General features: G+C 38.5%; 1 protein-coding gene across 2 annotated transcripts in view; it reads right to left on the bottom strand.

Annotated features, from left to right (window-relative positions):
• The window catches only part of N4BP2 (NEDD4 binding protein 2), a 37,673-nt gene that overhangs the window by 10,631 nt on the left and 13,093 nt on the right, over positions 1-13,949 (bottom strand). For both annotated transcript variants that reach the window (XM_066185640.1, XM_066185639.1), the window contains 8 exons: positions 13,757-13,845; positions 10,951-11,027; positions 9,060-9,215; positions 5,470-7,778; positions 3,982-4,067; positions 3,233-3,275; positions 1,999-2,234; positions 471-589 (listed from right to left, as the gene is read on the bottom strand). In XM_066185640.1, coding sequence (XP_066041737.1) covers positions 471-589; positions 1,999-2,234; positions 3,233-3,275; positions 3,982-4,067; positions 5,470-7,778; positions 9,060-9,215; positions 10,951-11,027; positions 13,757-13,845 — 3,115 coding nt within the window. The remainder of the gene's footprint in view (positions 1-470; positions 590-1,998; positions 2,235-3,232; positions 3,276-3,981; positions 4,068-5,469; positions 7,779-9,059; positions 9,216-10,950; positions 11,028-13,756; positions 13,846-13,949) is intronic.

The following is a 13,949-nucleotide window of genomic DNA, read 5'->3' as shown; positions in this document are numbered from 1 at the left end:
AGAAGAGAGAATGTCAGCAGGAAGACACAGAGAGATGACTCATTCCTTCAGAGCAGCTGAAGTAACCAGGAAAGTACTCACAGGTAACACCAGGTGATGGTAGTATTTTCCTCTTGGGCAGATGCCATTTCTTGTGAATTTACTATTACCATACCTACTAATTTCTCCCACTAGATTTAAACCTCAGCTCTTGAGAAAATACGCAGTTCCACTGAAAGTCAGTCAGTACTCAATAGCCAGAGACATTCTTCTCCCAGTGAAAGAAACTGTCTATTTCTCCCGAAGAAGAAATGTGTCTAAACTGAGAGTTTTTATACCCTTTTTGCTTTTAAGACCAGCTAGTTTTGCCTTTACTTAGACTAACAGAAAGCGCTACTTTGGAAAAAGCCGTTCTTCAGCAGTATGTTAACTCTCAATATTTACAACTGCAACGGAGTACCATTTTTTACAAAGAAGTAAAAAGATCTTACTTATTGTCCCTGAAGACATCCATTAAGAAATTTTGATTAATAGTTGGAAACATCTCAAAAAGTTGCTTCTCCTTTAGTTTAGCAGCACAGTCTTTTCTAGCTGTAGAAGGAACGCGATTCTACCCAGAAGACAAAAGAAATATATTACAAGTTCTTGATTAGAACAAAATAGAGTAAAGGTGGAGCCAATACAACTTTGCCATTCTTTGTCATGATTTAAAAAGTATCTACTCGGTTGGCATGCACCCACAGCAATGACAACGTGCCATATCAGCCTGCCACACTGATCAGCATAAAGTAAGGACAGCTGAGTTGTATTATACACCACTGCAGTACTCTGCAGTCTTTGGAAGTAATGTAGCTGGAGCCCCCTCATAATTTGGACAAAGTAAAATGAGGGGTTTTAGGAGGGATTTAAGTTTTGGGATTTATTCCCTGCAAGTCCATCTAGTCCAGTCCTAAGCTTGTGCAAAGTCCATCTCTTTTCTCTATACTGAGGGCCTGGGTTGAAATAATACTTTATTATTAAGCAGCATAAACAATTTTGGTTTGATGTACCTGAAGCTGTGTCTATAATAAATATTCTTACTTGTGAAGTCATCAGAGAAGATGACATAATTATAGCCTAGAACCAATTGGACTGATCCTTCCAATATTCAGATTTTTTTAAAAAGGGAAAAAAAGTGGTCAAAGCCAAGCTCCATGAATCCAAACTGAAAATAAAGCTGTGGACAGTAGTTGTTATCAGCAGGGCATATACATGCAGTTCAAAGAAAGAATCCACAAGCCATTTTCAAAGTACAGGCTAATTCATACAGCTTTCTACACCAGTTCAGTGCTCCTCTACTTTAGAACAGCTGTTTATCAGGGACTATTACAAATAAGAACTCCTTTCTGAACAGCGGTGGGGCAGTAGAGGGCACTATCAGGCACAAGCCAAACAGGCAGTGTATGGGAACTCCGTGTGGAAGAGAACCAGTGAAAATCTATTAAAAAGTTACTGTTTTCTGAGAAGTGGCTACAGAAACTTGTTTGAGATTAATCTCAAGTACTTATTTTAATGTCTCATCTGTTATGAATGTTGTGAGTTTTCCTAACAAAAAAAAAAAAATACAACCAATTCAGTACACTTCTAAACTAACAAGGCATGGAGCCAACTAAGAACTTTTTTTGATATTGCTGTCACAATAAAAAGCATGGAAGATCACAGTGATCTTTGGTTTTTAGCTGAGCAATCAAAAAACAATTCAACCAAACAAATGCTAACCTGGATAGTGAAATGCAGCACGATCTATTTGTGAAACAATCAAAATATTACATTCTAAATGAGACTGTATTTTTCAAACAGAACCATCTACCTCAAGCAAACTCCCGTATCACAGTAATCAACAATACTAATTAGCATGCATATGTCTCACAAATTCAAGCTGTAATCAGCAGCACAGGAATGAGTCACCAAATAACACATAGTCTATTTTGCTAACAGTAATGAATCTAAACCACATTATAAAAATGGTGCTATCCATACCAGGTCCTCTCTCTCCTGCATCGCTATTTCTTCAGAAATTATTTGCCTGAGAGAAACTTTCTGAATCTGAGCATTCCAGTGATCCATAAATGGAAAAACATCTGATGTTGCTGGGGTTTTAGTCTGTATATCATTAGATGTGCCTGCAGCCGAGCTCGATTTTTTCTTCTGTATTTTGCTGTCTGCATTCTGAGATAACAGCACTTCTGAGTCATCCGTATCTATCCGCTGAATCACTGCAGGACATTTAAAAGCAGTAAAAGTAGTGTGACAAAACACTTTTTAGCTTATATATACAATGCAATGCCAGAATAATTAAGACAAGTTTTTCAACCTATACAGTTCAAGTTTTGATAAAACAAATTATTAATGTGAAAACAGAAACCAACACATTGCTTTCATCTTCTTTTCTTCCATTTTCCAAAGACTGTCTGATAATCTTTATCTATTTTGTGAAACAAAAGGAAACCATCAGACTTCCTCACCATATTTTCAAGTGCTAAGACATATCTAGCAGCTGTAAACCACCTTGCACATGCATTAAGTGGGGGGTTGTTTGCTTTTATAAAAGAATCACTGACTCACATGTTTACCTGCCTTTCTTCTATAACTTAAGGACAGATGCTTAGCAATCTGATTTTACGCTTCTACAAGTTAATGTTAAGTTAATGGCAACAGCATTGTTTGGTCACTAGTTTGCACCCACGCTGCAATCCAAGTCTGCAGTGGGGTTCTGCAATAGAGGGACATTTCTTCTGGCAGCTGAATGAAAACTGGATTGAGAGAGATGCTAACATTTTTTGAACAAGGCATCCATCTTCTGCTAAAATCACCTCTGACAAACAGCATATGAATGTTGTATTCCTGACCTCCCTTCCTCACCTGCAGAAATCTTACTCAACTGGTAATCCTCTGGCTGCTCCTTTTCTTGCCACAGAGAATTCCTACCAAACAGCTGTCTGCTTCAACCAGAGCTTCTCTAAGTTTTCTGAATGACACAGAATTATAGGCTTTATCTGGAACTAGTGATTCTGCCTATAATTAACTTCTGCCCCCTCCTCCATGCCATCATAAGAGATTGGCAAATGGATCCAAAGGCAATAAAATTTAGCCTAATAAATAAAGTCATCATTTTTCCACAGATGGAGTATTTGCAACCTTAAGTTTCAAATAATTAAATACTTTTATCATGAACATTAAGTATTTTTACAATTAAAAGAAATACACAACATACCTCCTGCAGACAACTTAGATGATTCATCTCTCCTCTGACGCTTCTAAATAAAAACAGTAAAATCATGAATGTTATAAGTTATGAATTTTGCACGAAAACTTTGCAAGTGTTAGCTTCAAATTAAAACAGTTTCAAAATAAGGTCTCACAATATTTCTCAAAGATTGAGTATTTTAAAAGAAATATATTTAGGAAAAATAATTAGAAAGTGAGATTTATAAGCTAGAATTATCTTTCTAAAAACACATCAAACATCTCAAGAGAAGCATGCCCCATTGCTAAGACTTTACAGCCTTAATTATATAAATCTAACAAAAATTTTGCCAAGACATTCCAAGTTTCACAGAACTGTGAAGGAACACAAGTTAGAGAACTAATCTCAATTATTGCACGTGGAGTTTCGTATAGAGAATAACTCATTAAATAATTATTTTTACAGGTTAAAAAAAACAATAAAGATTTTTGGCCAGTGGCATCTTTAATCAATCTTGTAGTGAAACTGTGCACTATGATCCTTCTTTTTTAAGAATCTTGTTTTCATGATGAGGCACTGATGGCATCCCTTAAAACGTCTTTCAATAGCTCCAATGATTATGACATACAGATACACTCCACACATTTTACAAACTACTAGTACATTTTATCATTGTTCTTGCAAAGATAACACCTTTAGACCAAGACATTTAGAGACAAATGGTTTGATAAAATACAGGCATGCCACACTGTATCATAAGCAAGAAATCTACTGACCAGAATAGATTCTTTCCATTTTTCATGAATCACTTTTGCCAAATTCAGATCAATATGAACCACACAATCCTCAACAGTTAGCGATCCTTGTGGAACAAACAGAATATATTCATTAAAAGCATTCTATAAAAACTTAAAAGCAATTAAAGTACAGTATCCTAGACTTACTAATTTTAACTTTGGAGATTCTACATAAATTGTCATGCCTGAAAAAAAACTTCTAAACAGCAAAAAAGCATTCCACAGAAATTGTTTTCGGATGTTCAAAAACTCTGAAAGGGTAGGAAAGAAATAAGTTAACATTAACTGTATATTATTGAAATATGACTACCTCCTGCTTTCTGTTTTTCCTCCTGCTTTCTGTTTTTCTAGCAAACCCTTCTTTTACAAAGCCACTGTTAATTGAAAACAACAGTTTCATCCATGAAACCGATTCCCCCTATTCAATTGCAATCCACATGGCAACTGCTTTTCTCTACAACATACCCACCACAGCCCAACAGCAGTCACATCCCTCCTTTCCAACACACAAACTCAGAGAAACTCCCAGCATCCCCCCAAACTCTGAAGGAAACAGCAGAAATTATCATGGTATCATAATAAAAGCTCTTTTTCCTAAAAAGGCTGTTTCTCACCTTTCCAAAAATAAAAAAAGCAAGAAGTATGTATGTGTCAAATAAAAATTTTGGGCATACTTCAGACACAAGAAAACATGTTTCTGCTACAAAAAGTACAAAAAGCAAACGTCTTCTTTTTTTCTAAAGGAGGTAAGCATGCAAGGCAAAGAAGCCAGCACTCAAACCCACCAATAAATCAGGCATCCAGAGTTTCACATAAAACAATCTTCAACATGAAAGACGGAAATGAGGAAAAAAAGGGGAAAAGTGTAGGGAAAAATGAGAGAAAAACATCAAGCTGTATATTCCTATTTTCTTTTTTCCTTTTTCTATCACTCTTTAACTTTTGAGATGCATGTCCAAGCTGCTTATGGCTTCCTTAACCATAATTTCCCAGCAGACTGGTCTGCTGTCATCTTTTCAGTCTTTTTAAGCCACACTTCATCTCCCTTAACCGTCTTGTTGTCCCCCAACTTAACTGATGCCAAGAAGTTTTTTTCCCCCCGCTTTCTTCTTTCCTAATCAGCCACAATTTGCATATTCCTTACCATCTAAGTATCTCTTCAGAGTTTGAATATAAGCTCAAGGGCCTGTTGCTCAGAATGCAAATAAGCCAATACATTTTCTTTTTATTTTGACGTACGTGCATGTATAAAAAGACAAAGGCAGAAGGTAGCACTACTGCACTTACATTTTATGCCATGCTTAGTTCAGTTTCATTTCTGCATTAACAGCATCAACTGCCTGTATCGTGGGAGAATCTACTGCCTAAAAATCAAGCATGAAGGGGAAAAAAGCACAGGCAAAGAAAGGTTTCCTAACCTTTTATATAGATTTTTTTCATAAAAACATGTATATAATTACATCATACCTGCATCAATGCCAACAGGTCCAAATATCTCTTTCAGCTGGAGTGCCAGTTCAGGAGGCAATGTTAGCTCTAGGCAATCTATACTGAAGGCTGCATGTGATGCTGGTACAGGGCTTTGTCTTTTGGCTTTAGCTGCAGCCCAGCTTGGAGTTTCAATTTCTTCTTTACCACATATCTCCCTGGAATTCTCCTGAGTTTCTTTATCCATCTCCAATTCTTTATTGCTCCTAGGACGAACCAGAGGTGCATGATCCATTTCCAGTAACAAACCAGTCCCTTCGGAACTTTCGGGATTGCCTTCTGACGGGTTACTGTCACTTTCACTGTTTAATTCAGATTTCAAATTGGTAGAAGTCGTGTTAGGATCATGAGGCAAACCTGCATTAAGTTCTACAACTGATGGCTTATTTACAGTTTCTTCAAGAGGACTCTCACTCTCTTCTTCCTGCTTTCCTGAAAAGAACAGCTCAATGACACCTGCTGCTGAGTTGCTTGTATCAGTTCTAGGGGCTGAATGCACAGAATTTTTCAGTTCCACTGAATTATCCAATGAGGTAGCAACAAATGAGTCAGACACATCAGCACTTGTTACAGCTGCCTTGGCAGCCCTACTTTCTGCAATGCTGAGTGGTGAGTTCTTGCCTTCTAAAGCCTCAATGACATCACCAGCCCCAAGTACTTCAGGGGTTTGTTTGCAGTCTTTGAGATTCTCATCATAGTTTGTATTTGCCTTGAAATCAAGGTCTGCGACCACTGGCTCAGCTTCACTTACCTGAAAGCTTTCAGTATCAACAGCTTTACGTAACTTTTCATCGGAGTCTAACAGCAGACCTGTGGCCCAGTCTATGTCTTTGTTACATCTTTCATACAGATCTTTCAGAGCTTCAAATGAAACAGACTCAAAGAGCTTACAAAGTGTATCTAGTTCTTCAGACTCATCAATATTGATAAGCTCACTTTCCTCCACAAAAGTACTTTTATCATATGTAACTCTATAGGGTATTTTTTCCTGAGAATCTGAGGCATTATCTATGTCTTTGGGTTTGAAGCCATCCAGCCTGCCATGCAATATTTTTATTGTCTCAGGAAAAAGCATTTTCTTTTCTAATCTCCACAGGAGAGCAAAGTCCTGTGATTCAGTCTGTGAATGGCTACTTTTTTGCCTACATAAGTTTGTGTCCTGTTTTTCTTCTGCCACGTTAAGTTCAGACAAGTGGTCCTCTTCTCTGGGATGTGGCAAGCTGCTGTTTGTAAAAGTGAGGGCTAATTTGTGATGTTTCCTTGTTCTCTTACTTTGCTGCGATTTTTCTCCACTTACTGTTTCACTAGCTACTGTTTCCTCTTGGTGCACAGGCAAACTCCTTGTATCTGGTTGCTCTTCAGTGTTCACAGGTGACCCGTCAATCACATGCACAGTTTCAAGAGCATTCATATTAGTGTTGTCTTCAGTATTTGTATCTTCATCACACTGATTTGTCTTTCTCATTCTCCTTGACCTTTGTTGTCTCTGTTCTAATGAGGCAGAGACAGGCCAATATCCTAACATTTGCAATTCTGGTGTAACTGAATCTGAACTAAGAGAGTAACAGCTACAGGGCAGATGTTCATCCTCACATCCTTTCTCAACAGTATATGTCTCAGGCAGGCTCACTAGCTCTTTACCTATCTCAGAATGCTGCTGACTGCGAGTTTCACCTTCCTTATCACTCTTCAGAGGAGATTTTTCTAGTCTTCTAGATCTTTTGACTCTCTGTCCCATTGTTTGTTCCACAGGCCAGTCACCTAGAAAGTTTAGTAGTTCTGGTTTTCCTGATGTGTCAAAAGCCAAACTGCTTGGTTCCACTGTGTTACTTGTTTGTGTTGATTTTGGTTCCATACATATTTTGCCCAATTGTTCAATTGCAGTTTGAACTTTGAGACTGTTGTTATCACTGTGTTCCTCAGCTCCACCTGTGTGTAAGTTCACAGTCTCTTCAGCTGGGATCACATCTACCTCATCTATTTCTGCTTCAGTGGATTTTTCTGTTTTTAATCCCTTTTCTTCTTTCTTCTCCAAGGGCAGCTCTTTTTTGATGCAATCTGATAAATTAATTTCCAAGTCATCTTGAACAGTGCTGTTCTCAGAATTGTGTTCCACTGAGTTATTTTCCATTTCTTTTTCCTCTTTCTGAAAATGCTCAGGATCACAACTACTTTCTAGTGTTAGAGAAATACCAGGAGAAGCTTTATCAACTTCAGCTAATTCAATAGGCTCCACCTCAGAAGCAAAACATTCTTCTTCCTTTACATCAGAATGTGCCTCTCTGTTTCTGAAAGACAAATTGGAATGAAATATAAACCCATTTCAAATCTTCTTAAAGCGTTTGTCCACATTTTTAACTCCTGTTAGAACTAGAGTAGAGAGTTTAACCTAGTTAGACTTCTAGTGAGAGGAAAACAAATTTATGACTAAACTCTAACTCCAACACTCCTCAATAAAAAGGGAGCTAAGCAAAGATGAACTCTTCTTCAGTAACTACCCCCGTCTTACTAGAGCACAGGGCCAAGAACACTTTCTCAGGAGTCAATCTCACCCCCATCCCATTTCCAGCATTCAGTTTTGTATCAAAGCACTTTGCTGCCAGACATTTCCTCATTCAGATCAGCAAGTCTGGTAAAATATTCTTTTATCTAACGACTGTTGCTCTCTCCTGTTGGCTTAATGCTAAAGACAGTCTAGACATTAACTAGGAGAGAATGCACCTTTTCTTGTCAAACTATTTTTCACAATCAACTATATTACATTTGTTATCATTTTGAATGCATCACACATGCAAAACTCAAGTGAAATAATAACTGAAATAAGATCTGATTTCTTATGTGTCCTAGTTTTGGCCAGAACACAGAGGTTATTCTATACCACCTCACATCATTGCTGGAGCAGGAATGGGAAGAGGAAGGGGGTGTGAATGAACAGTGCATGGTTTGGGAGTCTCAGTGGGGGCACTGAACTGGGGAATGCCATTCCTGAGCCACGACACTGTGCACTGCAATACACAGCACAATCCAGGCTGCCAACCGCACAACTGTTGTGGATACAACCAACGGAAACCTAGCCAAGTCGAGTATACTGAAGAGCAAGTAGGTAACTTGTTACTACTGCACAAAGAATCCACCTTCTACCACAAAGATACAATCTAATATCAACATACAAACTTGGAAACTGTAATTTGGCTCTTATTTAAGACTACATTCTTCTAAAAAACAATTTACAGATTTGAAGTGCTTTGTATCTATAGCATACATCCAACAACATATTTCTAAGGTAAGAGAAAGTCAGTCAAGATAGTCTTCTTGAAAAGTAACACAGCCATAATGGGAGGCTTTCAAAAGCATTGGAAAGTTGACTAGATCCCTTGACTGTTCATTTCTGAAAATCCTGAAATTCTTAACAATTAAGAAAACTATGTAGGGATTTTTTTTGTTACTTAACTGTCTTTTTTAATGCATTCACCGTTCAACACTATTACCCAGGTTTCATTGCTAAGAAGCTAAAAGGCTACATTTTTAGCCTTTTATTTGATGCTACAAAGCTAGTGGAAGAATCTAACCTCTGGCTCTCCTCCTGACAAGGATCTTCACTCCAACCAGCAATTTCTGATTTGTCTGGAACTGAAGAATCCAATATAGATCTAACAGTAAGGCAGCGTTCATACCGTTCCAACATTCTTTTGATCTTTTCTTTAGATACACCATGAATGTTTCTCCTATGAATTGAAAACAACCAAACCAAAAAAAAAAAAAAGACATTTCAAATTTGTGTTATTACAATGACAAAAGAGAATAAATTTACATCAAGACTAACCAAAAATTTCAGGAGCCAGATGAAAAGCTGCGGAACAGCAATTTTTCTGTATCAGTGCACCTGGGCATTGCAAACAGGACACATCAGACAAATGGCTGCTCCACTTCTCCACCCCACCTGGTCTCCCTGTACTGCAGTTGGATGTTTTGCATAATACTAAAATCTAAAACTGTACTAATAATGCATCTTCTTACAATAAGTTGCAGAAAACACACTATATCAGATCCTGACAGCAATGCAGGATATCAAACTGGGTGCAGAAGACTTCTGAATTCAGTCGTCTTTCTTTGGTTTTGCTTAACTCAGAACTCGTTGAGCCTTGAAGAAAACCTATTCACCTATTATTCCAGACACCCTTTGGCCAGAAATTTTCACTAACTCTGTTAAGCACTGACTAGCACTCTGTTCTGCTGCTGTTCCATCTAGAACAAGTGAATCTTGCCAAGCATAGTAAAAGAAAATTTGAAAATACAGCAGAAAAGGCTTAACTTTTATTTTAAGAAGGAAAATAATCTACTTTAGCTCACTTAAAAACAACCAATCTTAAGCTAAACATGCAAGTTCAGATGACTACAGATATTATAAAATCACAAAATAACTTCTATTAAAAGGGACCTCTGGAAGTCCCATACTTCAGCCTCCTACTGAAGGAAGAAGTACAACTACATCAGGTTGCCGAGAGCTTTTTGTCTGATTTTGAATATCTGAAATGACTGAAAGTCTACAAACACTCTGGGCAAACTCTTTTCAGTACCTAACCACCTTTAAAGTAAATGTTGGGCTTTTTTCTTTCATGTAATCAAAAGTTCCAACTTGATGACATTTGGTTTGTCCTATCCCTGCACAATTCTTTTTAGTCTTCTCTATAACCTTCCAAAAGGTAGCTGAAAACAAAAATATGATTCTTCTTCAATGATCTCTGCTTAAGGCTGAATAAACTACTCTTGCTCAGTTCTGTACCACCTGCAAATTTGCTAAGAGTGCACTCTGCCCCGCATCCAAGTCATAAAAAGGACATTAAAGAGCTGCAATTCCCCCCCCCCCTTCCCCAGGGACATAAGCCTTCACTTTGGACAGTGATCATAACATTTGAACCTGGCATCTAGCCAATTTTCTCATTATGTTTTCTTATGTTTTATTATTTATTTCCATAGGATTTATGTCTTGTCGATTTCAGCCCTAAGTCCTGCTAAAGAAGAGGCAAACAACAATGGCAGTGCACAGAGGTTTGTCCCTCTTAGGCCACGAGGTGCTGACTGCCCTAAATTCAATGACAGCAGAAACACTTCAACTAAAGCAACAGACCAGGATGCAAAAACACCCCCAACCTGACATCATTTTTGCACCCTCAGTAACCCAAAGAAACAGTCACTATACCTTACATGCAAAGAACTCTAATAATGAAAACATCACAGTGTCTATTGCTAACAGTACCTTTTGCATGTAACTGAAGTGACGAAAGATCTTGTAATACATACGTACATACAAAAGTTCACAAAATACAATTTAAAAGCTACCTTTTATCACAAAAATTTTGACAGATACCTTGCTACTTCACTAGCCATTGCACTAAGTGATACCTTTTTCAAAATCATAGCTTATACTGTCTAGTATGTTATTGTCCTTTAAATTCTTACCTTTCAAGTTCTTTTGGTTTAAACTTCCACCAAGTGTCTGGTTCTCGGAACATTACTTTGTATTTGAACTGCTGAGCCTGAATAAAAGAGATAGAAAAGAGAACAAGCCACATCACCCATTTCTTATTTCTCTGACAAAGCGCACTATATGCATAGCTTGCTTCTTCAAAGCTGTTTTTTTGTGGTTTTGATACCTATTAAACATTTAGAATAACACTTTTGTTCAGTGTTGCACTTCGATTTATATAAACTGAGATGTTTAAAAACACACATATATATATGTGTTTTATATATATATATATATGTGAGGTCAGCCTGACCTCAGTACCTGGCAAGATAATAGAGCAGTTTATACTGAGTGCCATCATGCAGCACCTACAGGATGGCCAGGGTCTCAGGCCCAGCCAGCATGGGTTTAGGAAGGGTAGGTTGTGTTTGACCAACCTGGTCGCCTTTTATGACCAGGTGACCCTCCTGGTGGATGCAGGAAGGGCTGTGGATGTTGTTTATTTGGACTTCAGCAAGGCTTTTGACACCACCTCCCACAGCACACTCCTGGAAAAGCCGGCAGCCCGGGGCTTGGACAGGAGCACCTTTTACTGGGTGGATGGCCGGGCTCAGAGAGTGGTGGTCAATGGTGCTGCATCCAGCTAGCAGCCAGTCACCTGTGGTGTTCCTCAGGGGTCTGTGCTGGGGTCAGTTCTGTTCAGTATTTTCACTGATGACATGGATGAGGGTATTGAATCTTTTATCAGTAAATTTGCAGACGACACTAAGCTGGGAGCATGTGTCGATCTGTTGGAAGGGAGGAGGGCACTGCAGAGAGACCTGGAACAGTTGGATGGATGAGCAGAGTCCAATAAGATGAACTTTAATAAGTCTGAGTGCCGAGTCCTGCACTTTGGCCGCAATAACCCCCTGCAGCATTATAGGGTGGGGATGGTGTGGCTGGACAGTGCCCAGGAGGAAAGGGACCTGGGGGTTCTGGTCAGCAGCCAGCTGAACATGAGCCAACAGTGTGTCCAGGTGGCCAAGAAGGCCAACAGCATCCTGGCTTGTGAAGGGTTTGGAAAACAAGCCATATGAAGAACGACTGAGGGAGCTGGGGTTGTTTAGCCTGGAGAAAAGGAGACTCAGAGGTGACCTTATCACTCTCTATAACTTCCCGAAGGGTGGTTGTAGACAGCTGGGGGTTGGTCTCTTTCTCCAGGCAGCAACTGACAGAAGGAGAGGACACAGTCTCAGGCTGTGTCAAGGGAAATACAGATTGGATATTAAGAAGAAGTTTTTCATGGAAAGAGTGATTAAATACTGGAATAGTCTGCCTGGGAAGGTGGTGGAGTCACCATCCCTGGACGTGTTTAAAAAAAGACTGGATGTGGCACTTGATGCTATGATCTAGTTGAGGTGTTAGGGCTGGGTTGGACTCGATGATCTTGAAGGTCTCTTCCAACCTGCACATTCTGTGATTCTGTGATATCTCTAAATGTATGCCGTGATGTGTCTTCTCTGAGACAATACTGGAGAACATCTCCTCTTTCCAGATACAGCATGCTCATGTCTACAAAGCCTCTCCAAGACAGAGGAAAACGCACAGCTTACTTTCAGAGCTGACGCTGACCTGATGTGAACCAGCTCCAAAACAAGCAATTCAGTTACATTAGCCCAGCTATTGTGGACAGCCTTCCTGCCACATGGGCAACTTGACCAAGTTGCAAGTAAATGGTTCCTATATAATTCAGCCTCATCATGATGGCAAAGAAACCTAAACTCTAATCAGGAGAAACACTGCAAGAACTGGGCTGTTTCTCCCCACTCCTGTTTTCAGAAAAAATTCTTATCACTGCACCAAACACTGCACTTCTGGAAGAACTCTTGTTGGATCTTGATTTCAGTATACAGCAAAATGAAAGACATTACTTACAAAAGAACTGCTAATCTGACAGTTGTTAATGAAGGCAAGGATAATAAACATTTTATTAACAAAAATTATCTGTGTTAAAGTCTCACTGTTCATTAATCCATTAGCACATACAGCATATGTAGGGTATCTGCTCAAAAGCTGTCAACTATATGTACTACACTCTCTGCTGCGTTTCTGTAACATGCAAGAAGAAATCCCAGATCTACATTATAATCCTTTTTTGGAATATATTATTTCAGTTAATCAGAAACAATTTTATAAAATAATGCTGTTCTAACTACCAACCAATACAGTCAATGATCAACAGCAAAATATGCTCTAGACTCTAAAAGTGCTAATGCCCATTTGGAAACAATTAAGTGAAAAGGTGGAATCACTTCAACAAAAAGTATTAAGTAAATTAAGTAACTTCAAGCAAGCTAGCAATTTTTGGTAAATCTAGCCTCCAACTGGTATCTGCCTCTACGTCATATTTAGGATGAAACTGAGTTTTCAAGTTTTACAGGGCATCACACAACACTCATTCATTAGTGCTGATTACATTTTTAAAGTAGCTTCTAATTTTACTGATCACGTAAAAGAGGAACAAAATTCAGTTTCTTCAACAACATTTGCATTTAGCCCCACGAAAAAAGCACTTGGCTTTGGCTTGTGGTAACTAGGCCAGGTTAATGCTCATATACCACAGGACACTGAGACACTGAGTCACACAACACAACACGACACTGGGCAATATGATCCATGCAACACTTTTTTTTTTGTGCTCCAGATTTCCTTGTGGAATAGCAGCTAGACTGAGAAAGACACTCCCATTTTAAAACATATGTTGTTGCCATGCTAGTCAATAACCTCTTTTCACATTGGTCAAATTGTAATACTAACCAAAGCAACATAAGGCTTCATCTCCCATGCTTGTATGTTTGTGTTGTCAATTATTATAGGAGAGATTCTCCTTTCAAACGCTTCTTTGGCTGAAAAATACACATGTACAAAACAGTTAATTTCATTACAATAGGGAGAACATAATATTAATACTCATTCTCTAAATTTGTTATATTTTTACATAGATAATCCA

Source organism: Chamaea fasciata, unplaced genomic scaffold (assembly GCF_029207755.1).
Source record: "Chamaea fasciata isolate MVZ Bird 193981 ecotype frontalis unplaced genomic scaffold, bChaFas1.0.hap1 SCAF_6, whole genome shotgun sequence".
In the NCBI taxonomy this organism is placed as follows: Eukaryota; Metazoa; Chordata; class Aves; order Passeriformes; family Sylviidae; genus Chamaea; species Chamaea fasciata.
The sequence above is the reverse complement of the archived record's forward strand: the minus strand, read 5'-3'. Positions and strand labels throughout refer to the sequence as shown.